At 40.4% G+C, this 25,071-nt stretch overlaps 1 protein-coding gene across 1 annotated transcript; it reads left to right on the top strand.

Moving 5' to 3' along the window:
- Nucleotides 1–1,017: 1,017 nt before the first annotated feature.
- LOC146329613 (3',5'-cyclic-AMP phosphodiesterase 4C-like) lies at nucleotides 1,018–21,284 on the top strand. Its single transcript, XM_084714888.1, has 17 exons — nucleotides 1,018–1,235; nucleotides 2,248–3,036; nucleotides 3,977–4,111; nucleotides 6,821–6,948; nucleotides 7,069–7,251; nucleotides 7,384–7,423; nucleotides 7,613–7,683; nucleotides 8,631–8,793; nucleotides 10,713–10,806; nucleotides 10,917–11,074; nucleotides 13,548–13,646; nucleotides 13,787–13,951; nucleotides 15,216–15,315; nucleotides 15,427–15,581; nucleotides 17,410–17,532; nucleotides 17,647–17,829; nucleotides 19,655–21,284. The coding sequence occupies exons 2-17, from the start codon at nucleotides 2,995–2,997 to the stop codon at nucleotides 20,600–20,602; spliced, it is 2,787 nt and encodes a 928-aa protein (XP_084571014.1). The 5' UTR covers nucleotides 1,018–1,235; nucleotides 2,248–2,994; the 3' UTR covers nucleotides 20,603–21,284.
- The last annotated feature ends 3,787 nt before the right edge of the window (nucleotides 21,285–25,071 follow it).

The following is a 25,071-nucleotide window of genomic DNA, read 5'->3' as shown; positions in this document are numbered from 1 at the left end:
TGGGAAGTCTGCTAATATGCTGTGTCTGCACTCATTTCTTTGAGTCATTTTTAAATTGTGTGTGCAAGAAAATAATTTGGTAAAAAACACAAGAAATTGCTGCAGTTTCAGGTTAAGCGAGCAAAGCATTTTTGTAGGGCTGACAATTATTTTTATTATTGATTAATTTCTTTATTATTTTCTTGAGTAATTGATTAGTTTTGTCCATAAAATGTCAGTAAATGGTGAAAATTGTAACAGAGTACAAATTTTCAGCCTGTTTTTAGTACATTCAACTATCAAACTAAGTACACAATGTATTTGTTATTAAATTGTCTTGAATAAATTGGGCTACATGGGTTATTCATTTTAGTAAAATGAACCTACAAATCAAAACTTGTTGACTTAACATAAAAAAGTTTTCATGTTATTTTGACAGTCATGAACATTTATGTAGACTGCACACTAAAATCTTGAAAAGAATCACCTGATTATCAATGGAATAAATTCATAAAGTGTAGCTTTCACCCAGAAAGCTTGTTTGTTCTTTCTGCTCTCCAGTTTTGAGAAGCTCACTGTCCCAATTTTTTTCCAATTTTTTAAAATAATAACAAAAAGAGAGGTATGATTCCTGTTTTGGGGCTTAAAATTGATAAATGTAGGCTGCTGCATGTCCTTGAATGACTGAAAAAGGACATGGCAGACAAAAGGAGAGTGAGTAACAGCAAACATGAATCCTTATTGTGATGATTTTTGATTACATGGTGTGCTCCAATAAAGCTGTGTGTGGGGGTGCGTATAATGGAGAGAAATGACGCCTGACTATTGAAGCAGGGAATCGGCGTGTGGCGGCTAATAAGAGGAGAAAAAAAAGGCAGGGGGGTACCGATGGAGAGAGGAGGAGCGGAGGCTGTTGTATGGGATTAATGGACACAGTGTGCGTCTGTGCGGGGAGGGGAGATGGGCTTCTCCACGGAGGCTGTGGTGGTGGAGGTGGTGGAGGGGTGGCTGGGGGAGACCACTGTGGCAGGGGAGAGGGAGAGAGGAGAGACAGGGAGGGAGGGAGGCAGGCAGGCTGGTGAAGCCACGGATATTCATGAAGACGCCAAGTGTTTTTTCTCTCGCCGTGGTGACACACTGCTAGTCTGCAGAGAGACAGAGGGAGCAGGGAAGAGAAGAGAAAAGAAAGGGAAGGAGACGAGTGGAAGCAAGAAGAGGCCCAGCCCATCTCTCCATTGATCTTGAAGGCGATCAAGGTGAGTGTGTTTTTATTCTTACATGCTGCAGCCTGACTGTGAGCGTATGTGTGTGTGTGTGTGTGTGTGTGTACTTGTGTGTGTGTCTGACACATATCTCTTGCTGTGCGTGTGCAGACAGGCATGATGGCAGGGCTGTCCTCATGTATGCATGGCTTGAGTGTGTTTTTTTATGAATATACAGCACATATTTGGGTGTTTTGTAACAGAAGAGCAGGCTGGCAGTTGTGCTGCATATTGATGCATTGCTGCTTGGTTTTATAAGCTGCTTTATCTGTGGTGGAGGTGGTGCTGGTGGCAGCCATGGTGTGTGTGTGTGTGTGTGTGTGTGTGTGTGCTCAAATTTCTCATTGTCTGTGTATATATATGTCACTGTGTCACCATGCATTTGTTGATTTCTCCACACAGAGCCTTTTTTTGAATCTGTGCAGACTCTGCTCTCGTTGAGTGGGTGTGTTCTTGATGACCCCTGGTAAAAGTCGTCTCCACCACTTTGTCTGTCTGTTTACCAGCTCAATCAGAACCACACTGATATGCTGAATCTGTCCCATCCAATGGAATTAGGTCATCTCGGACTGCTCAGAGTAATTATATAACATCAGAGAGCGTTTGGTGTTGCGGTATCTGCTCGGAATTAGCCACACTGTAGGTACAGCTCCTGCAATGCCACGACAGCCAAAATATTTTGTTAGGGCTGCCCTGTGTATTAGTCAACCAGTCATTTGTTTGGAAATTACTCATCAAATTGTGTTTTTTATTGGTATTTAAAATTTTTTTTCATACATGAGGTTTGTATCTTGGAAAACAATAGGCATTTGTTCCAAACTGGTTTATATTGATAAAGGAGTACTGTATGTGTGGGATTTTCTCATATTTGATGATGCATCAAATGAATTAATTAAATGAAAACAGGACAGGGAGTTCTAAAAGAAGGATGGAGAGATGACTCAAAAAGAGCAGACGATTTTTTGAATTCTTGCTCGTACTAACTTCATTTCTGTTTTGTTCACAGGGAACCTACACCGAGGAGGACACACCGGGACAGATTCAAGGATGCATCCTGGCATATCAAACCTGGAATTTTAACATCTGGACCTCTCCCTATGCAGAATTTGGATCCGACCGACCGATCAGACAATGGAAACCTGATCTGAGACTGGAGACACCTCAAGCTTGATCTGGATTATTAATTGTTGGAAAATTGCATTCATGTTGGGGTCAGTTTTACAACTGGGAAATGTCGTACGAACAATACTCCAAGCAGGATAAAGATTTTAGAATACAGCAGTGACATGATGAACTCTGACCGGGGCATCCCATTGGCTCATCTGGCCAAAGCAAGACAACATGCAGGTGGACTTGTTTTGTCCCAGAAACTCGTAGCTTCCGCTGAAATGGAATGAGAATCTTCTTCTTGATTTTTCTGTCCTCCACTTTTTGGCTTGTGAATTAACAACGAAACAAAGGTCCTCCGCCTCAGACTGAACCTGGAGCCTCTGAGGGGCACATGAATGCACCTTTAGCATTTCGCGGCAGGTCGGACGCCCAGTTTCAGCCATCTGAACGCTGAGGTGTGGACAGAGCGCGAGTGAGGCGGTTGTGCTGGCTGAGTCAGCTCCAATGGGGGCCGGTTGTGACCCGGTCTGACCCCGGTTTGACCTTGCAGTGACCTTTGACCTCTCCGGTCCTGGCTCTCCACCTGCTCTGCTGCCTGGGTTCCGGAACGCTCCGCCCTGGGGCCCAGAACGAGCCAATCAGAATGAAGAAGAGCCGCAGCGTGCTGTCTGTGACTGGAGAAGAGGTGAGAAGGAGAACATAAACAACCAGGGGCCCAGTCGAGAAAATCAGCTAACTTTGTCACTTGATTCCATGAGAGTAGATACCAGGCAGGGCACACTGTCAGACCCGACTTTGCATGTGTGTGTTTGTGTGTGTTTGCTTGCTTACGATGACACACAAACCTTGTGACTTTCACACATCTGAGGCTCCCTTTGTTCTTGTTGTGGAGGTCTGTGGACACACTCAGGAGTCAGAGTGGACAGTCCGTCTCCTCCGGTGTGGACCTCTCAGTCAGTCATAGTCCTCTATGTAAATGAGCCCCAGCTAAATGAGCGCTTTATGTAAATGAGCTATTTTCTTTTAAAGGTAACATCTTGGCTGAAGGACATAAAACCATTATGCATTATTCAAACGCTCTTTTTATTGATTACTCTGAGCGGGTGTCCATACATTTGCGTATTTTTGTGTGTCCTGTTTGTGTGCGTGTGTGTGTGTATGGATGGATGCGAGCATCTTTCCACATCTGGGTCTGGACGACATCAAACGCAGCATGGAAGCAACACGGCACTGTTGCCTAGCAACTGCTACCATTCCCCTAGTGTTTTGTTGCTACGGTACTGCAGTGCAGATCAGCCTCTAAGAGCTCGGTCTGTAGAGGCCTTATCCCAGACACACACACACACACGCATGTAGTCGAACACACACACAGTTACACACGCATGTAAACACACACGCAGTGATAATTTATAATGTGTGTTTTTATGGAAGTTTTTTCACTCATCATAATTTGAATATGGCAGATCAACAAGGTTTAGTATATCTGCCAAAATGACAACATATGCACTGAGTTCTAATTATTTATTACTAGGTACACAATTCAGTTTTAATTTACAAAGAAAAATGTTTCATCTTTTGAAAATGTGTGTCTGTTTCCCTCACCTGCCCTCCCCACTGTCTCACAGGGCAATGACACAGATATAACAGGTGCTGGGGAGAAGGCGGAGTCATCTCGCTACAGTCGATCTTATACGTCTGGGGCCACGCTGGGGGCTGAGCTACGCAGAGGGAGGAGCAGAAGACTTTCGTCTAGTCTCCAGGTACTGAAAGGAAGCAGGGGCGCATTAACTTGCTTGCGGCCCATGGGGCTCAAATTAGCTGCAGGCCCCCATTACCCCCCTCCCTCCTGTGAACGTAATGTTAAAGGTCCACGCTTTTAGCAGTGTTTTGCAGCTTTGAAAGTATAATTCCTACCAATGCAGGGATCCACTGGCTGTCATTAATTCAGTATGATTGAAACTACCACAAGGAGTTTTTACTAGCTGTGAAACAGTCTCAGTTTAATACTGATGCTTCTATATGACCTTTGTAATCAAACGACCATTCGTGAGAATATTGTTTGTCCTTAATGCTTGCAACTGGGTCAGATTCTCCTTGAAATTAGATGAAACAAGCCGGTGTTTACATTTTTCAAGGCAGTGAGTAGTATGTTAGCCAGTTAAGAAGAAGCAGGAGGATATTTTTATTTAGATAATTTTATTTTTAAAGTTATATGTTGTGGTTATGACAGTGGAAACACTACAGCTTTTGTCCACACGGGCCTCCAAAATAAGAAGGTTCCTTCTACTAGCTTTAAGTCACGCTGTCACTTTACAATCTGTGCTTAAAAAGCATCACCATACAACAGGGCTGCACAGTCAGTCAAATCAAATACTAAGCTGGCTTCCCACAATAAAATGAACATGATCAACTGTGATATTGAAGTTTAAAATGCGTGCTCTGCTTGTAGAAAACTTTTCAGCTTATCAGCCTGTCTATCCTGTAGATTGTGGCTGTAGTCCGGAGTAGAGGAGGCAAAATTGGGAGGGTTTTCTTCACAAAAATAATAGACTCATACAAAATAATCCCTGTCAATCATCACCTACGACTCACCAGAAGTGTGTTGCACTGCCTGCATCTGCAGAGACCCCGTCCTCCACCCGCATCCTCTTATTTTCTCATTATTTTGTTGTGCTCAGGACACTTTACCAACACAAAATGTCAGTATTTGTCATCCTGGGAATCAGACTCTATCAACTATCTTTCTGTTGGGTTTGCAAACAGAAATTGACAAACCCTACTTATTCTACCTTTAATCCAGAACAAATCATGTGCAAAGGGTGTATGAGACTTGTGCCTGTGCTGCAAGTCAACACCACTAACTTGTTCAACAACCTGAAAAAATACCACAAACTGTGGTGCGTTTAATGCATGAAGGACAAGAAGAATAATGTAGCTATCAGTACCTCACTGAATCCCTGTCCTTGTCCAGCATCATTTTATGAGCGTAGCATGACATCAAAGTGAAAGCAGTGCTCTGTTGGTTTAAATTTGCGTAAAAAGTTATGGTACAGTTTTATTTATATTTTGTGTCCAGGAGATGCACTGAAGCACAGATTTGTACATTAGCAGGACTGTGGCACAACATGGAAATAAGAACATTAATATGTTGATTTAAATGTAAAAGTGCAATGAAAATATTTTGTTCCTGAAATCAATGAATAATCAAGATAAAAAAAATAATCATGATCATCATTTTGGCCATAATTGTGCAGCCCTATCTTAGAACAATAATGTATCACTGAGACTTGATTGTGAAAAGCTGCCATATTTTATATTAACAATAAATATAGACTATATCAGTTTTAGCAGCAGTAGGTAGCTGTTCTAAAGAAAATACTCTGATCAACTTACTGTAAACTGCGTGACCAGTAAAGTTGGCAACTAGCTGCTGAACATAGTGGAGCATTTGGGACCTAATGAGTCATTTATTTTTCTCAAGAGTTGGTGACAAGCAAACCAGAAGAAAAATTAGTTACTGGACTTGCAGTGCATTCGCCAAATGGACACAACACAACTCCAAATAAATGATAATGTTTAGCTGTGTTTCCACCTCAGGAAAACCAGTTTGTTTTTTGTGTATTGTGCTTTGACACATCGACATGGACTTACAGAAGAAAACATGTGACAGATGGATGAACGGTGAAGTCTAGGTCCTAACTTTAACCCTGCGATCAGCAGCAGCACAGTGTGAATCTCCTCCATGTTTTTACAGTGTCTTGAAAATAATACCACTTTAATGCCACTTTATATGGCATCATCATGGCGGCCTGGTAGAGCGTTCACCCCTTCCTTTCATACCTTCAGCTGATCTGACAATTAAAGTCGTTGAAATTGAAAGCTCATTTCAATCAGTTTTAGATTTGATATTGAAATTGTGACACCCCTAATTTGACTAATCTTCGCAGGCCTTTAGACTGGTGGAAACGCAGACAACAATGGGCTGAAGGAACCTACTATTTCCTTGCAAAGTAGTTCCTGGCAGTCAAAGGTCCTGGGTACTTTGGCTGGAATCATGAGTTTTGAGCTAAATGCTAACATCAGCAGGTGAATGATAATGCCAAAACTGCTATATATACTATATATTAACTGGAAAGGTGATATTATGTCATTGTTGTCCTTTACAGCTTGTCTTTTCAATTTATTGTATTTATTGTGGAGTGACAGGAATTTATCGTTTTGAATGATTCATAGTTCCAAAAGCTAAATGTTACACACACGGCTAATCTTATTTACAATTAATTAAATCACAGATCAGTTGAGAGTGAATCCAGGGACGTTGGTGCAGTTATTTCTTTTCCCAGCCTTCAACTGAAAGGAGACTGAGTGTGTAAATTACAGCTGTCACAATGTCAGATTTTCTGTGCTGAACACCTGCAAAGTAACTGGTGACTGGCATCATCTTCAAACCCTTCCCTCTAACTGTACAGGTACCCTGCTGGCTCCGCCCTCGAGATCGCACTCGTTCACCAGAGGTCCTGAACAACGTGTCACGTCCAACAACTCTTCCCCTGCGCATCCCGCCACGCATCTCCATCACACAAGCAGACGCCGACAGGTTTACACGCAATTTAACTTCATTTCAAATCGCCGGTTTAACCTGGCAGGAAGCTTTGGGGGATGTCTCGTTTCTGTCCTCTCTAACCGTCAAACTTCTGCTCGTCTCCCCGTGCTCCAGTTACGAAGCAGAAAATGGCGTGTCACCAGGTCATACCCCGCTGGGCTCACAGAGTCCAGGCCTCACCCTGCACACCTCCTTCCCCCAGGGCCAGAGAAGAGAGTCCTTCCTCTACCGTTCTGACTCGGACTACGACATGTCGCCTAAGACGGTCTCGCGGAACTCCTCCCTCGCCAGCGAAGGGTGAGAACCACAATGAAAGAACGAATGAGAGGGGAGGGGAAGTGTGTGTTTACCCAAATGTTTCAGGAGAAATATTACTATAATTTCTGCTTTCTCTCTAATTTCCTCTCTTTGTGTCTCTACCTCTCTCAGGCACACAGGAGAGGACTTCATCGTCACACCTTTTGCTCAAGTGAGTTTCGATGAATTGTTTATCGTCTCCATCATTATACTATTACACTATACTTTGTGTAAAATGTTTCATAATGCTTCTGCCTCCACCAAATGGTTTCTCTGCCTTTTTACATCATGTTTACCTGTTGTTAATAGTTAAATGTACATTTTTCTGAGGTTATTCTGTTTATATTCTGTGATTGTTCAGGTGCTGGCCAGTCTGCGATCAGTACGGAGCAACTTCACCATCCTTGCCAACGTCTCCACACCAACAGTCAAGTCAGTACCAACTCATTGTCCTGAAATATCCAACTTACACACATTATGATAGCATGTTGTCCAAGAAGCTTCAGTCAGAACTGAAGAAGCTTCTTGGATGAGAGGTGAAACGTCTTCAGGAACTCTATCAAGTCCAGTTGCCCATGACGACCCTTGCTATGCATTATATTGAAAGTATATGACGGCCGTTCCCTTGCTCTCTCATTTCTGTCATGGGTTGATACCATTTAATATACAGATTTGGTGCAAAATTGAAACATTTTTGACTACTTGAGAATTAATAAAAATGGACAAAAATCCCCACAAAATATCACTTAAAGACACAAGACCTTGCTATGATTTGCTTTCAGAAACCTTTGACGTTTGGAGATTTCTGTAAGAATTGCATTTTTCTGAAATTGGAGACCCCCTTGTTGTCAATTTACCTAGATAAGCTATCTGTCCTCTGAATCCTGTAGGTCTGAAGTCTGTGTTTTTGAAGTTTCATGAGGCTGTGATGATCTTAGAGATCAAAATAGGTTATTTTACAGACAGGTCAAGTTTAAAAATAGTCTCGCTGCAACCAAATGGTTAGGATGGGGACTAACATCATCACACATAAACACAAGTGGGAGTCTCAGTTCTCTAGTCAGATTCAATTTATGCAAGACTTTTTAGGGTCACCTGTGTGCAGAAATATATAAGTATGCTAAATTTATTATTGGAAAAAATAACACATTTATTGATTTCTTGCCCAAAACTGCACAGGATTAACTTAAAATGGGAATGTCTGTAAAGGGGAGACGCCCACAGAATTCATTTTCATTCAGCATGTTGATAAATTAATGGTAACAAATTACAATCTATAAAGATATACAGGATAAGGGGGCTGTTTCTGATTTGTTGTTGTTACTTACGTAGGTCAGTCTGCTGTTTCTGGTGGGTCTAACTGACTGTTGTGTCCTCAGGAGGTCTCCTCTGGGTGGAGTGTGCGTCAGTCCCAGGGCATCGCTATCAGACCAGCAGTACCAGCAGCTCGCCCTGGACACACTGGAGGAGCTGGACTGGTGCTTGGACCAGCTGGAGACCATCCAGACGCACCGCTCAGTCAGCGAAATGGCCTCCAACAAGGTAAACATCGCTGAACTAACCAGTCCAGCCAAAATATCAACATGCGCTTTTATTTACAAAGCCTGAAAAGCAAGCAGATGTGTATGAAGCTTATACTGTAACAGTGTCATAAAACGAACAGACAAAAAAATAAAGAGAGAAAGAGTTAATATCTTTGTCACAATGTTTGAATGTTTTCTTTTATGGAATGATTGACTTTTTCTTTGAGAAATGCTCCTAAAATTGTGAAAAAATACTGACAAAAACTGGAAATCTAATTTGAATCTGAAGTGATTTCTTAATATAGTTATTCTCTTGATGCACAAAGACCAACAGAATTCATAAGTTATGAATGAGCGGGAGACGTCTCCCTCCTTGAAAATACTCTGCGTGAATCAAAGTCATGATCATAACTCTAAGGTTTCGAAGGACACGGACATAAAGGATCTTCAGATCTCGATACTGCAGTGTAGCTCGGCTTCATTTCATTTTTCCTTCGGTGTGTTGTCCCCTGTTCTGTCTGTTCTGTTTTTGTCAAATGGTTGTTTTGTACTGATATTTTGTAATAGTTGGCTGATTAGAGATTTTTTATGCTAAAGTATCTACTGTATATGGGCCTCTATGTCAGACTCGCCAACCTTGAGACCTCAAGAGTAGGGAGGATTTGAATACTGTGTTACTGTGTTGTTGTCTGGGTGAAAAAAAGTCTCTTGAAGGGCTGATACACACTGTATAGAGTCAGCAGAGGTGGTAAAAGTACACAGATTCTGTAGTCAAGTAGAAATACAGATACTTGTGTAAAAAAAGACTAGTAAAAGTAGAAGTACAGATTCAGCTTCTTTACTCAAGTCAAAGTGAAAAACTAAAGGCTCTGAAATGTGCTCAGTGGAGTATAAAAGTAAAATTTATCCATCTGAAGAACATCTCTGTCGATTGTTTCTGTGCAAAGCAACTTGAACCTTGCCTTTTTTCTGTAGTTGAGTCTCTGTTTCTTGTCTCTTATGTCATTTTCATCTTGTTACTTAATATTTATTTTATGTTTGTTGCACTTTATCTTGTTACATATAGTTACATTGTTTACATTGTGTTACATCGTTTTTATCTTGTTAGGTGTTTTACAAAATTTCTGTCTCGCTATATATTGTTCAAGGTTTCGTCTGTTACATCTTGTTACATCTTCTCCGTCATTTTCATCGTATGTATTGTTAAGTCATTTTCATCTTTTTGTCATCGTTTTTGTCTTGCTTCGTCTTTTGTCATTTTCATCTTGTTACATCATATTTGTCTGACTGCATCTTTTATATTATTTTTGTTGTTATGAATTGTCAGTTTGTTTTCATTGTGCTACATCGTTTCTGTCTTACTGTCTTTTACGCAATCTCTGTCTTGTTAGGTTTTGTTACGTTGTTTTCATCTTGTTACACCTTTTATGTTATTTTTGTCGTGTTGCGTCTTTTAGTTGTTGTCATCATGTTATGTTGTTTTTATCTTATTATTATTTCATCACTTCCCCTCAAATACATTAAAACTAAAGTAACAAGCCTGTTTTGAAACTGTAAGGAGTAGAAAATACAGATGTTTTTGTAAGAATGTAGGAAGTAAAAGTAAAAAAGAGTCAGAAAAATACTCAAAATACTCAAGTAAATTACAGACACCTGAAAATCTACTTAAGCACAGTGATAAAGTATGTGTACTTCGGGAGAACTGCAGGAGAATCGTGATCCTAAGAAGAAATAGGGAGTAGGGCAATGAAAAACAGGAGTCTCCTTGGAAAATCAGGAGGGATGCCAACTGTGCTCGATGCTGAACTCTTAATAAAAAGTAATGCATGTTGAATAGGAAAGAAGGAAAAAAAGCAGTGTACTTAGTCACCACAAAAACTTAGAGAAACAGCATCACTGACTCGTAGTGACTCGTGTTTTGCTCTCATTCTGCCACAGTTCAAGAGGATGCTGAACAGAGAGCTGTCCCACCTGTCAGAGATGAGTCGCTCTGGTAACCAGGTGTCTGAATACATCTCCAGCACCTTCATGGGTGAGTGGGACCAGAATCTGATTTCTGTCCACATCACATTTATGACCTTTGCCAAATAAAAACAATAAATCTGTCTGTGTGTGTGTTTGTGTTTGTCTGTCAACCTGTAGACAAGCAGAACGAGGTGGAAATCCCGTCTCCTACCTTGAAAGACAAACCGATGAGTCACATCAGTGGAGTAAGGAAACTGTCTCACAGCTCCAGCCTCTCCAGCACTTCAATGCCTCGCTTCGGTGTCAACACGGACCACGAGGATGAGCTCGCCAAGGTCTCGTTGCCTGTCTGTTTTTCTCTGACTCACATAAAATAAGTTGCACAGATCAATCCCTGTTCACACTCTGACTGAGCTCTGTGAGCACTAATAATATGTTTTTTTTAAAAATACCATCTTCTTGGATTCCGGGGGCTCGGTAGAGTTGACTCTTGTGCTGAGTTTTATTTAAATCTTGGCATATTTGTTCCTTTCAGCAGTATGAAGGAAGTGTGTGAGTGTGTTGTGCATTTTTCTTGTTTTAGTGATTTACTGTTGAGGCTATTTCAGTGGGAGGTCTCCTGTGAGGGACATTTCATAAAAAACACAATAGTATGTAATAATATACTAGATTAACACATATTTTTTATTGAAAATAAATTAAAACATGACTTTTTTCGTGTTTTGAAGGACGAGTGGGTAGGATTCAGTGGGATCTAGTGTCTTATGCTCCCCTTCCAAGTGTGTAGGAGAAACTTTGGTGGCTGCAAAACTTATGCGAAGTTTTTTAAGTCCAAATGTTGAGCCAGTGTTTGGTTTGTCTGTTCTTGGCTACTGTGGAAACATGGCAGCATAACTTATTCTGTGGAAGAGGACCCGTTCCCTCTGTAGATATAAAGGGCTCATTGTAAAGCTATAATATATAACATTTCCTTATTAAAAGGTCTAAAAATGCTAGATATATAATATATGTTTTGTTGGGCTGTATGCTAAATGATCCCAAAATAGAACTGCAACAATTAATCGATTAGCTGCCAAATATTAAAATTAATCACCCGCTATTTTGATAATTGATTAACCATTCATTTTTTTAAGGAAAAATTTTCAAATTCCAGCTTTTTAAATGTGAATATTTTCCAAATTCTTCACTCCTCTTTGACAGTGAGCTGAATATCTTTGGATTAGGGACAAAACAAGACACGATTTTGGACCTCGGGAGACACTGATCGATATTTTTCACCATTTTCTGTCAGTTTTTAGACCTAGCAACTAATCGACCGATCAAGAAAAAAATCAACAGATTAATCGACAATTAAAATAACCATCAGTAGCGGCTCTAGCTCTCGTGGGAATCTCTGATTTATTGAAGGTAATGGTGTGTTTCCTCGCCAGCTGCTAGTTGCTATAGCATCCAGGAAAACATGGGATACATCAGCGACATCACAGCAAGGAGGGAAGGACATTATTAAACGTAACATAAAGAAAACTTATAATATAGTACCTCGTGCAAAAACTGACATATTTTGCTTGTCAGGTAACAAAACTAAAAATTATTCTTGTTTTCAGGTGATTAGACACTAATGAAAACATACTTATACATATTATATTCAATTTCTGCCATATTCTGCCAGTGTAAATCTGTGTAACTTAGAAAATTGACCTTTAAGACTGAACATCAAGGCACTTTGAGGTTGCTGGCCTCATCGTGCTGAAATTTTGCACAGTGTTGTAGGTCCATGTCTGCATCTCACAAAGATGGAATCTGTTGTTTTTCCTTTTGTCTGCTCTTTTGTGCTCAGCGCCTCATTATTTAATTCCATCCAGCCTGTAGCACCAAATGTTTGGAAAGCCCACAGTAGGATGGAAACAGTCCCTGGTTCTGCATCTTCATTTAACAGTGCATAAATCATTAATCATAAATCAGATGTTGACTACGCTACAAATGAAAACAAGACTTGTTTACTACATTTACCATCAACACTGATTGGGCATCCGTGAAAAGCTGAAAATAAGTTTTTCCTTTTAATATTACCTCACTGTGGGACTCAAAGAGAAGCAGAATCGATCTCCCAAGCGACAGTTCATCCTGAAGGCATCTAGCCACACCTTTAAAAAATGTTTTGTGGACTGTCTTCATCATTAAGAAGTCAGTCAGTCCAAGAGGTGGCAGATATTTCCAGTAAATCTCTGGACATCGGCACATACACTGAGGGACTGCAGGTTATTTTGAGTGCCATGAAAGAGACGTTTGCGGTGTGGTCATTGTTCAAAAGGGCAAACTCAACACTGGACGCACTGGGTGTCTGTTAAACAAGGGCTATATACAGTGAAGAGCTACGACTAAGATGATCATTTGTCAAATTTTATCTTAATAACAACAAATGTAATCATAATTTCTTAAATACATCAGTGAACTATATTTCCTGACTTGTGCTGGACCATTTCTAATGTTTATCTTCAGAAATTTAAGGCTGTATTTAATTATTGATTAAAATCTCTGACAATTATTTTGTTGATTAATGGATTAATTGTTTGGTCTATAAAATGCAGTCTTCATAACTATCTTTCACATTTTAACCTCAAACTGATCTGTTTTTTTCTTTTTCTGGTGTGGCAGCAGTCGGCCTCTGTAGATAAATCATCCATAATGCTGGTGATTTGATAAAATGTGGTGTATAGTCTGAATTTAGTGGAATAAGGCTTGTATATATTTTTTTAAATGAACTTGTTGTCTGACTCATATCCTGTTTGTTTGTGGGTGTTTGAGCAGGAGTTGGAGGATCTGGACAAGTGGAGTTTTAACATATTCAGAGTAGCAGAATTCTCCAACAACAGACCTCTCAGCTGCATCATGTACGCCATCTTCCAGGTAACCACAATGAGTGTGTGCGTGTGTGTGTGAATGATGTGCGTTTTCAGCAGCGTCGTTCGCACCTGAAGTGTTTGTGGGTTTGCTGATGATGTACATGACGTGTGAGTGAATACGTGGCTCCTCTCCTCCCTCCTCAGGAGCGAGAGCTGCTGAAGACGTTTCGGATCCCAGTCGACACCTTTGTCACTTACGTGATGACCCTGGAGGACCATTACCATGGAAACGTAGCGTACCACAACAGCCTCCATGCTGCAGATGTCACCCAGTCAACGCACGTCCTCCTCTCCACACCTGCTCTCGACGTACGTTGACGCACACACACACTCACAGACACACTGGTTCATTTGTGCTCGGAGGTGGACAGATATGACTTCCCTACCTGCTCGGGTCAGTCAGACAAAAATACATTTCTGTCATAGAACATGATTAAGTGCAGCACAATATAAGTTTGGGAAATTATTATTGCTCAGCCACTGATAAATGTTGAACAACACTATTTATTTGCTCACAAACATATTAATGCTCAAACTCTTAATGTCTGTTTTCAAGATGTAATGTTTTAATTCACTACAGCTGCAGTGGTGGAATGTAACTAAGTACATTTACTCAACTACAACTTTGAGGCACTTGTACTCAAACATTTCCATTTTATGCTACTCTAGACTTCTACGCCTGCAGTCAAAAGCAGTAGTGTCTTTTAAAGTCAAAAATAAAATGATCTAAATCTTCTTTTTTACTGATAACGTACGACTCACCGGGACTCGGCCTGGGAAAATGTAAACACAGACTTGTTTCATCTGATTTAAAGGAGAACACGTCCTGGTGGCAGGTATTAAGAATAACTAAATAGAAACAGCCGATATTCTCGCTGATGGTCTTGTTTGCTTTTGTAGGTCATCTAGAGGCATCAGTTTTAAATTAGGACTGTTTTAAAACCAGTTAAAAAAATCTCTTGTAGCAGCTTTAAGTAAGATTTTCAATGCAACATCTGATGCATAAATAAATATACTGTATTGTCCACTGTCCCTTTAAATAAACAACATTCAGTTCAATTTTGGACTCACAGGAGGGTCCATAAAAATAAAAGTAGAATAAGACATGGAATATAAAACCACAGCGATTCACTGATCAATTCTAACAATTCACATGTAGTTTATTTGAGCCTGGGTGAGTACTGAGTGCAGATCATGTAAAAACATATACCAAAGATGATGAGGGTTAAAAACGCAGCATTTAGTAGATGGATTGCAGAGGGAATGAACAATTAGTGGTTAGTTTTACAGGCAGGTAAAACATAACAAAACCCTTATGGCAACAGAGAGAAATAACTTGCAAGGGCATGTCCAGAAGAAGCCAAGATACTTGCTGGTTTTCTGAGAAGTGGTTGGTTGCAAAAAGAACTTCTCTCTCTTTGTTTCACTCTGATGATCTTAGGACAGGAAGTCTTGTCATAGTAGAAACACAAAAAGAAAAACATCGTGTTTGAAGATCACGGAGTTGTCCTGTTTCCTGTCTGATTGTCTCTGATCTTTTCTTTCTTTCTTCTGCCCTTCTTGTTCCTTTCAGGCCGTCTTCACTGACCTGGAGATCCTCGCCGCTCTGTTCGCTGCAGCTATCCATGATGTCGATCACCCTGGAGTTTCAAATCAGTTCCTCATCAACACCAGTGAGTGCACACACACACACACACACACACACACAAAGACAAAAGGTAAAATATATCTAGATATAGAACTATGTTTACACCCCCTCCTGTGTCCCTGTTCGCTGTAATCAGACTCGGAGCTGGCCCTCATGTATAACGATGAGTCCGTTTTGGAGAACCACCACCTCGCTGTGGGCTTCAAGCTTCTGCACCAGGAAAACTGTGACATCTTCCAGAACCTCACCAAGCGACAGCGCCAGAGTCTCCGAAAGCTCGTCATCGACATGGTCAGGACATTTTCTACCTCAGCTCACACCACAGTAGATACATTATGTAACGGATAACGTACAGCAGGCAAGTCGTTATTGGGAAATAAATCATGACAGGATGATGCAGGACCCTGATGTGAAGCGGAGGGGTCTTGAATCATCCTGAAGGGGTTTATTTCACAATAACGACCTGCTCACTATACGTTATCCCGATTATTACAGTTACTGACCAAAAAAAGTATATATATTTGGTAAATTTATGTGACACACAATATTCATTTTAAAATGTTTTTAGTGCTCCTCCAGAGTCTATGATCAGAACTGTGTCCATAACAACGGTCTGTTATGAAGAAATAACAGACCTTTGAATGCTGTAATTAATCAGAATCGAGTATTGAACAAAGCCACGTAATAAAAACAGATACAAAATGTGATGCAACTTCTCCTTAAGCTACTTTGGTTAGTCAGTTGTGGTTACTCTTCTCTTCCAGCTGTCAGTGCTGAGAATCATCATGATTTATCATTTGGTGGTTGTAGATTTGTCTTATTAGGTCTCACAACATCTTTAGGATTGTTTTTAGGATGAAATATTTTACGTTTTTGTTTTATTTAAGACAGTGCAAGTTCATTTTGTTTAATTCTGATCTTTGTTATGCCGTTTGTCTATAACTCGTTACTGCCTATCCTGACCATGACCCTCGTAAAATAAGGTTTTTGATGTCAGTGAGGTTGTCTGAGTTAAAAATCAAATCTTGCTAATGGTTAGCAGCCTCTTAAAAGCCTTTTCAACGTTACAGCCAACGTCTCCATCAGCCTCTATAATAATGCACAATCTGGCTTCCTCAGGACTCTCAGTCAGTTTGAGAACTGGATTTCTTCCAAAACTGCAATATAGAAATACTCACTATTTAATGTTTGCAATACCCAGCCCATTAAAGGGATAGTTAGGATTTTTGTTTTAGGGCTGTTTGAGGTATTTATCCATAGTCAAGCATAAGCAATGTACTGCTGTGGACGGGGTCAGCAGTAAAACAAAATTTTAGCCACTTAAAAAAATATTATATCTATATTTAGAATATGGTCACTGCTTTGCTTTGCCACCAGATGCTGTTTTCCGATGGGAACACACCATTATAGAAGCCAAATATCTCTCACTCCAAAGCAACCAGACTCCTTTGGCAAAAACAGAGATTTTACCTTGCACAGCACAGGAGCCACTGGTCTTCTACTGCCTCAGTCTGTTAGTGTTATTGTGTGACTATGGTGAATCTGGGCTAACCTTTTCAAAAACACTGAAGTCACACAATAACACAAACAAACTGACAGATCGAGGCAGCAGTAGACCAGTAACTCCCGTGTTCTGCGAGTTAAAATGACTGATTTTGCAAATGGAGTCTGGTGGCTTTGGAGAGAGTGATATTGAGCTTCTACAATGGCTTCAGTTTCCCGTCAGATAAGGCTGTTTGACAGCAAGGCAAAGCAGTAAAAAATAATCTAAATATAACGTATGCTTAAACTGATTTGATTTTTTTTAAGGGTGGCTAAAATCCATTTTACTGCTGACCCTCTCCACAGCCTCCAACACCTTTCCTCCTCCTGCTTCTCCAAACTGGGGACGTGCCAACTGTCACCTACTGTAGTCAATACACTGACTATGGATAAATATCTCATACAACCTCAATTCAGATAATCCAAACTATCCCTTTAAGAGTTGCTCTTTTTCAGGCAGTTAACTAAAAGTTAACTTGATGCCCATTTTGTCCCTTTCAACTTCTGCATCTTTAATTTTTAGTCTGGATGTTTGTGCTTCTTTTTGACTTTTGTCTCACTGTCTTCATGTCTGCAGGTGTTGGCCACAGACATGTCCAAACACATGACCCTGCTGGCTGATCTGAAGACCATGGTGGAGACCAAGAAGGTGACCAGCTCTGGTGTGCTGCTCTTGGACCACTATACAGAAAGGATACAGGTAATTTAGCCTCTATGCGCGCAGACCGTGCTCAGTGATGTAAAATCTGTCTACTGTTCTGTATGAATGTACTGTTACATATTATGAACAACGTGTGTGTGTGTGTGTGTTTAGGTGCTGAGGAACATGGTGCACTGTGCAGACCTGAGCAACCCCACCAAGACGCTGCCCTTATACCAGCAGTGGACGGAGAGGATCATGGAGGAGTTCTTTCGACAGGGAGACAAAGAGCGAGAGCGAGGGATGGAGATCAGCGCCATGTGCGACAAACACACTGCTTCAGTGGAGAAGAGTCAGGTAAAGCTCCATCTCTCCCTAACATCTGCTTTAAATGTGTCATTGTTAATACAGCAGCTCCTGACTGATGAATTGGAGGCTGTGTTTATGTATGTGGATGTTACCTGAGTTCTGTCAAAAGATAATGGACAACGGGCCAAGAACAGTAATTGTAGAGGAAATAAGAACCTTTTTGTTAAAGCTTAAACTCTTTAGCTCATAGTGAGACTGTCAGAGGTGTGAATGGTCACTGTTGTCGTTTCATTCACAAACTCTTCAAAGTTTTGCAATGTGGCGACATGTGGGGCGAAAGAGCAAGTTTCCTAACGATGAAATGACACCATACATTGGTACATTGGCAAAGAGGAACAGAGGTCACATAAAGATCCACTCCAACACATAACTGAGAGATACGTAACCCAGATGTTGGGTTTATTTTATACATTTATAAGGGGTAAAATATTGGAGAAATAAAACTTTTGACCGGCTGATGGCATCGGAATATAAATCAGAGGATCAGCAAAATTATTAAATCTCATTCTGAGGGGTACATGAATGTCTGTACTTCTGTTATTTCATGGCAGTCCATCCAATAGTTGTTGAGACATTTCTCACAAAACCACAGTTCGATAACGCAAGAGGAAAAGTCACCAGGCCACATGAATGTCTGCACAGAATTTCATGGCCGTTCATCTAATAGTTGTTGAGAAATTTCCGTCTGGACCGAACGGTTGGGTCGACCAGCAAACTGACGCTTCCATCCCTCGAGCCACCTCGCTTAGCGTGGCTAAAAATCCATGTGCCTATTTTGTTTTGCATTGGTTTGGCTGTGCAGAACTTTCATTGTCCCCCACACATGAAAAAAAAATCTTTTCATAAATCTGGCAGAGTAAGGAGCCTGGAATAACTTCAGATAAACTCTGGCAGTCATAAAATCTTTTGTTATTTTATTTTGGATGCATGTATGAAAAATACATTTCTGTTTCAGTTTCCAACTGGCAGCAGCTACAGTCATGTGTCTCTTTTAATATCAAATGATATTAAACAGGGACATTTTTCATGTCATGTTTGTGGTCACTGATTGTATTTTTTTTTTCCCTTTTGCTATATTCTGCCAGCTGGATTTCTCTATACTTTAAAGGAAGAGGTCAGCTGGGGAAAAGGTTTATTTGCTTTCTTCCCAGAAGTTAGATGAGAAGATTGATACTGCTCTCGTGTGTGTGAAATAGATATGAATCTGGAAGCCAGTTAGCTTAGCATAACAACTGTAAAGAAGAGGAAAGAGCTGGGCTGATTAAAGCCAAAAATAAACCCATGTGTGAAAACAATTAGGTCCCTGTAAAACCACAACTGATCAAGCTGTAATGTGTCAATTAGTGAGCTTTAGAGGTGCTGGTGAGGAGATTTTGTTACCCTTTGGACAGACCTAGGCTAGCTGTTTCCCCCATTTCCAGTTTTTATGCCAAGCTAAGCTAACTGACAGTAACTTCATATTTACTGCACAGACATGAGAGCAGTATCGATGTTCTTGTCTTTCTCTCAGCAAGAAGGCAAATCATTTCCCAAAATGTCTGATAATTTTGGTACCTCTTTACAATAAGACCACCATTATAAATCATTTATAAATGTTTATAATTAAGTTATTAATTGGGTTGTAAACGCTTAAAGCAACAGGTCACTTTTGCTCTTTTTATCTAATGTCTTATAACAGCTTATTAATGGTTTATTGAGCATTTATAACCTAATTATAAACCACATATAGGCGTAGTCTTATTGTAAAGTTATACCATCTTTAACACCACCTAGTGTTCTGACCTCAGGTGTGATTCTTCTTCCTCTTTTCCAGGTGGGTTTCATCGACTACATCGTCCACCCACTGTGGGAGACGTGGGCTGACCTGGTGCATCCGGACGCCCAGGAGCTGCTGGACACACTGGAGGAGAACAGGGAGTGGTACCTGAACACCATGCCCCAGTCTCCCTCGCCTCCTCCGGACAGACACCTGCAGCACGACCGCTTCCAGTTCGAACTCACCCTGGAGGACCTGGAGCACAACAACCACAACCACATACACCTGAGAAACAGCAGCCGCAAAGCCATCTGCGACGGCAGCGGCGGGGCCAAAGACCAAACGCAGGACGACCAGGCGGAGCCGAAAGCTGAGGAACAACAGAACCACGTCGAAAACGAGAAAGAGGACGAGGAGAACCACAACAGCGAACACAACGGAGTCCAAGAAGAGGAGGAGGAGGAGACTGGAGATGGAGAAGAAGAGGAAGTGAAGGAGAACACAGAAGAGGACCAAGTAGAAGATGAAGGAGGAGGGCAGACAGATGAAATAGAAGAAGAGGTGAACAATGAAGCAGAGGATGAAGAGACTAAAGAAGAGGAAGGAGATCAAGAGCAGGAAGAGGGTGATGAGGGAGGGGAAAAGGACGAAGAGGAAGGTGCTGAAAATGAGGAAGGAGAAGCCAAAGAAACTGTGGAAAAGGAAGAGGAAGAGGGGGGAGAGGAAATGGAAAATGGGGAGGCAGAAGTGGAGGAAAATGTGGAAAACGAGGAGGGAGAGGTGGAAGAGCAAGAGGAGGAGGAGGAGGCAGCAGAGACAGAGGAGAACGTAGAAGAAGAGGACGATGAGACAGACGAGAAAGCCGAGGAGGAGGAAGCAGAAACAGAGGAAGTTGAAGAGGAGAAGGAGGTGGAAGAAGCAGAAGAGGAAGAGGAAGCACCACCTGAGGATGAAACAGGACAAGAGGAGGAGGAAGAAGAAGTTAAAGAGGAAGAAGAAAGTTAGTGGGTGTAAAAACATTAAAGGGTCAGCAATGAAAGGTTAAAGAGACATAAAGACGTACATAAACTGAGCTTCAACCGTTTGCAGTGTGACTTTCATTGACGAGGACGAAGAGCTGAAGACGCCCCTCTGGTTCTGTCAACTTGATCATGTGACCCTCTCACCTGAAGGCTCAACTAAAACTTCACAGCTCACAGAGAAACATCGAAGACGAGGACTCAAAAGGACAAAACCTGGCCGCAGCCTTCCCAAACAGCCAGATTGTTGCAGCGTCTTGATCGACTGGTAGTGATAGAAAGACCGGAGTCTTCATCACCGAGTATCTGTACATCCATCACTGCCGTAGGAAACAAACTGGGGGATAATAATAATAAAAAAGGGGGGGGGGGACGACCTGTTTTATCGACCTTTTGTAGCTCCTGAAAATCTAAAAAGAACCTGAAATACAGTACGTACATGCAAATAAGTGCTACCCATCATCTCTGTCACCGTCTCCGTCTCGTTTATGAGGAAGGTAACCACCACACACACACACCGACCAACAACTGTTAAAAGAATGTCAACTTCCTCTGTTTGTCAGAAAAGAGAAAAAAAAACATGCAAAAAGTCTGGAGAGTGTAGTCTGTTGTCTTATATTTACTACAAAAACTTTCCACATGTGAACAGGATGCTGAGAACACCTTTGGGCTCTTTGGGTTTAACCTCCTCTCATACTAAGCTTAAAGGGACAGTTCACTCCAAAATCAAAAATGCGTATTTTTCCTCTTATCTGTAGTCCTATTTATCCATCCAGATTGTTTTGATGTGAGTTGGAGTTTTGGAGATACCTGCTGTACAGATGTCTGCCTTCTCTTGAATATAACAGAACTAGATGGCAGTCGGCTTGTGGTGAAAAATGGGGATGTGTATGATAAGGCGACTAAACAATTAAATGTTGCGACTGTCACTAGTTGGTACCAGAAATACTAGTCAGTTCAACTAATTATTAATAGTGGTGCCACAATTTCAACAGGGAGAACTGATATTCACCCAGTATTTTTTTTTCTCTCCACCTCTGCTTACTTGCAGCATCCAGCACGTGTCTGAAAAAAATAAAAATAAAAAATAAAAACACTTCAAGGACGACAGAGTAACCTAGTGGCCATTATATCACACTTGATTCCATATAGATCTTTTTAGAGAAGAATTTGAAAATGTAAATGCCAGTTGTCAGGGCATAAAACCAATGATTTGTTGATCTTTACGAATCAAGACTTGATAATTTCACAAAAGCATCAGTTTTTAAAAACAATAAATAGATTTTAAAAACTTGAAAAATCAAATCATGACTTTAAAATTGAAAGTGAAATTGAATTGCGGATTTGGAGAATCGTGACATGCCTAATTGTTAGTATTTTATTAATGTACAATAGCAGTTAAGTGTTACCTTTAAGATGTTATGCAGCTGCTTTCTGTGGCTGACAGAAAGCCGTTTCTAAAGTTGTGGAAAAGTCTATTTTAACCATAACCCTAAAGTGGTTTTCTTGCCCAAACCTAACTAAACTGCAACTGAAAATAAGCCCAAAGAATTATTGAATATTTAAGTATGTGATTAACGGTTTAGTGACTCTAAATACATGCAGGATTTTTGAGGACAATAATAAAACCAAATTGATTGACTAACAGTGCTTAATTCTGAATATTTTCTCCCTGTTTCCTACTTTAAGACGAGGTGCCTAGTTTAAAAGTTCCACTGAATCAACAGGGAAATTAGTCACCATGAGCATCCCTTCTGGAAAACAGCAGTGTCTCTTTGGTAGAAAGACAATAGTTCCATGAAACTGCTCACAACAAGGTCTGTGGGTTATCTTGAGTAAATAGGTCATGATTTCTGCAAACGAAACCCGCCAACCTCACCACCCCAACTAACTCTGTGGTGCTAACATTACAGCTCAGCTAAGGAGGTAATTTTCACATCTTGTGCAGACGCATGCTTCCTTCTGTGAGGTGATGTGGATACAGGGTGTAGTTTGGTAGAAGGAAAATAGCTCCTACAAAAAAATGTATGAAGTTCTGTGGATTATCTTGAGTAGCCAAAACCGACTTTGCTGGCACTTCAAGCATCACAAGCCGAGTGACATCTAGTTCCATTATATTGGAGAGAGGGCAGACATCTATATGGCAGATATCTCCAAATTCTGCTACTCACACCAAAACAATTAAGATGGATAAACAGCACTACAGGCCAGATGAAAAATACATATTTTTGATTTAGGGGTGAACTGTCCCTTTAAAGCAACAATGCTGGATTTCTGAATCATTTCTGAGCTGTTTTGTCAAGGTGGAAACATTTACAGTCCAGCTCAAAATGCCGAGGTGTCGTACGTGTCGATGTCGGTTCATGTTTGGGAATAAAAAAAATAAAATAAAAAAAAAACAAACACTCAGTATTCTTCCCATCACGACAGTTTCACCTCTCCCAGACTGTGAGTTTGATTCCCGGGTGAATCGTGCCAAACTGTCCCACGACCAGCACTGAGCAATTCAGCCGACCTCCAAACAAAGGCGGCGACTCGACCGTGAAGCAATGAACTGTGGGACCAGGGTAACGGGTGTGATGGTCTTCCACAAATCCCATTTTCTTTTGTTTTCTTTTTGTAAAAATGGTATTTGGCACTTTATCTAACACCCCTGTTACATATATGTACATAATAAACATGTATTTTAATCTGCTGATGTCATATAATAAATATGATCAATGAAGTTAAACTTGATTGGTGTTTTCAGTTACATATTTTTCTACCCTGGATAATACTAGACAGGATTTATCCACCATGATACAGTAAGTAGAGCTAAATGTTGGTAATGCTGTACTTTATGGGTCTGTAATCGTTTTTTGTGTTTTTTAATAAGTAGAGCTGATTTGATGGTCTAACTATCAAACAACAATGACAAACTTTTGTTGCATTTCAGTTTTTTACACACGTGAATTAAATCTCTTTGATTAAATATCTAATAGCAAAAGAAGCCATTTAAAGACTGTTTGGAAAATCATGACATTGTTCACTACTTCCTGACGTTTTATGGATGGCTGCATTTGAAAAAATCTTGACAGACTACTCTACTACAAAATGATTGAAAGTAATGATTATTTTGATTACAAACAGGGAAAACAAAGACTGGTACACTTCCAATTGTGAACCGTTTTGTACACAGTCGGTGCGACTGACCTGCAAAAATGTGAAATGGGCAATTCAGCATGTATAAAGAATAAAAGTATAATAATAATTAACAGTAATTAATGAATATTAGGGTGGAATGATATGCAAAAACAAAAAAGAGACTGCGATTATGTTGATGGTGCATTTGTTGATGGCACGGAAATTGTTGTATTTATTCTTTCATTTCAATGATGATGTAACTCCTGCTGCGGTCTGTACAGAGCGAGCACGTTCTCCTGCATCTGGAGGACATGATTTGTAGCCCGGGGCATTTCTGTGGTCCCACAGGGCTTCACATTTCTAATAGTATGTTGGTATGATGGCACATTTTACCTTCACTCTTGGCCATATTGTGATTTCAATAATATTTCAATTAATAGTTCAGCCCGATAAATGTTTAATTACAGTACTTTGGTAACTGTTTCATCCTAACTTTGAACAGTTTCATGATAAACCATTGTAGGATTCCAGATGATTTGTATTATCGTTTCAAATTTTAATTGTCTTTAAAACTGTTTGATTAGCGTGCTTTGAAAATCCCCGGCTAAATAATGTCCTGCATCAACCGAAGTCTCCTGGACACTGGTGCATCGTCAACGTGGGTTTGTTTAAAGTCAGTCAAAACACGGATATCGCAAAGGACATGGTGCCATTTCAAATGACTGACAGATTTTCAATCAATAATTTTGGTCAGGAAAGTTCAGGATATTCTTTTCTGTGATTAGCACCAAATGACAAAACTCTCTCCGAGTACTCTTTACTGTGTGTGACGATAAAGCTCTGGACAAAACAAGCGATTCATCGACGTCATCCTGGTCTTTTGGGGATTGTGATTGTGATTTTTTTTAAGCCTATTTTCTTAATTTTCAGTAGATTAATCAAGAAAATAATTAGCCGTTGCAGTCCTAAAATTAAGTTTAACTGCACTTCTTGCTTCTATAAATACTTCTGTACTGATTCACTCTTTGTCCTACATTTATTTAGTCAGAGGTGGACGACTAACTCTCATCTTCCCTTTAAATAGGAATCTGTGGGCCGACGAGAACATAACCTGAAGCTGAAATTTCCTTTTAATGCCTCTAACACCTACAGTCAGCTGATCACTGGGGGGAATTAATCATTACCAAATGTATGAGATGACACACAGTCAATTAACTGATTAGTTTATGGATACATAATATTATCATTTAAAAGTAATTTTAACTAAAAAAATTCCGTTCATGTCAATGTTTGCTGTATGCTGTATGTGTTAGTCTTCTATTATTGTAAACT

Source organism: Lutjanus erythropterus, chromosome 3 (assembly GCF_056507025.1).
Source record: "Lutjanus erythropterus isolate fLutEry1 chromosome 3, fLutEry1.hap2, whole genome shotgun sequence".
Lineage (NCBI taxonomy): Eukaryota > Metazoa > Chordata > Actinopteri > Lutjaniformes > Lutjanidae > Lutjanus > Lutjanus erythropterus.
Note: the sequence above shows the minus strand (reverse complement) of the source record. Positions and strands in the feature narration are given on the sequence as shown.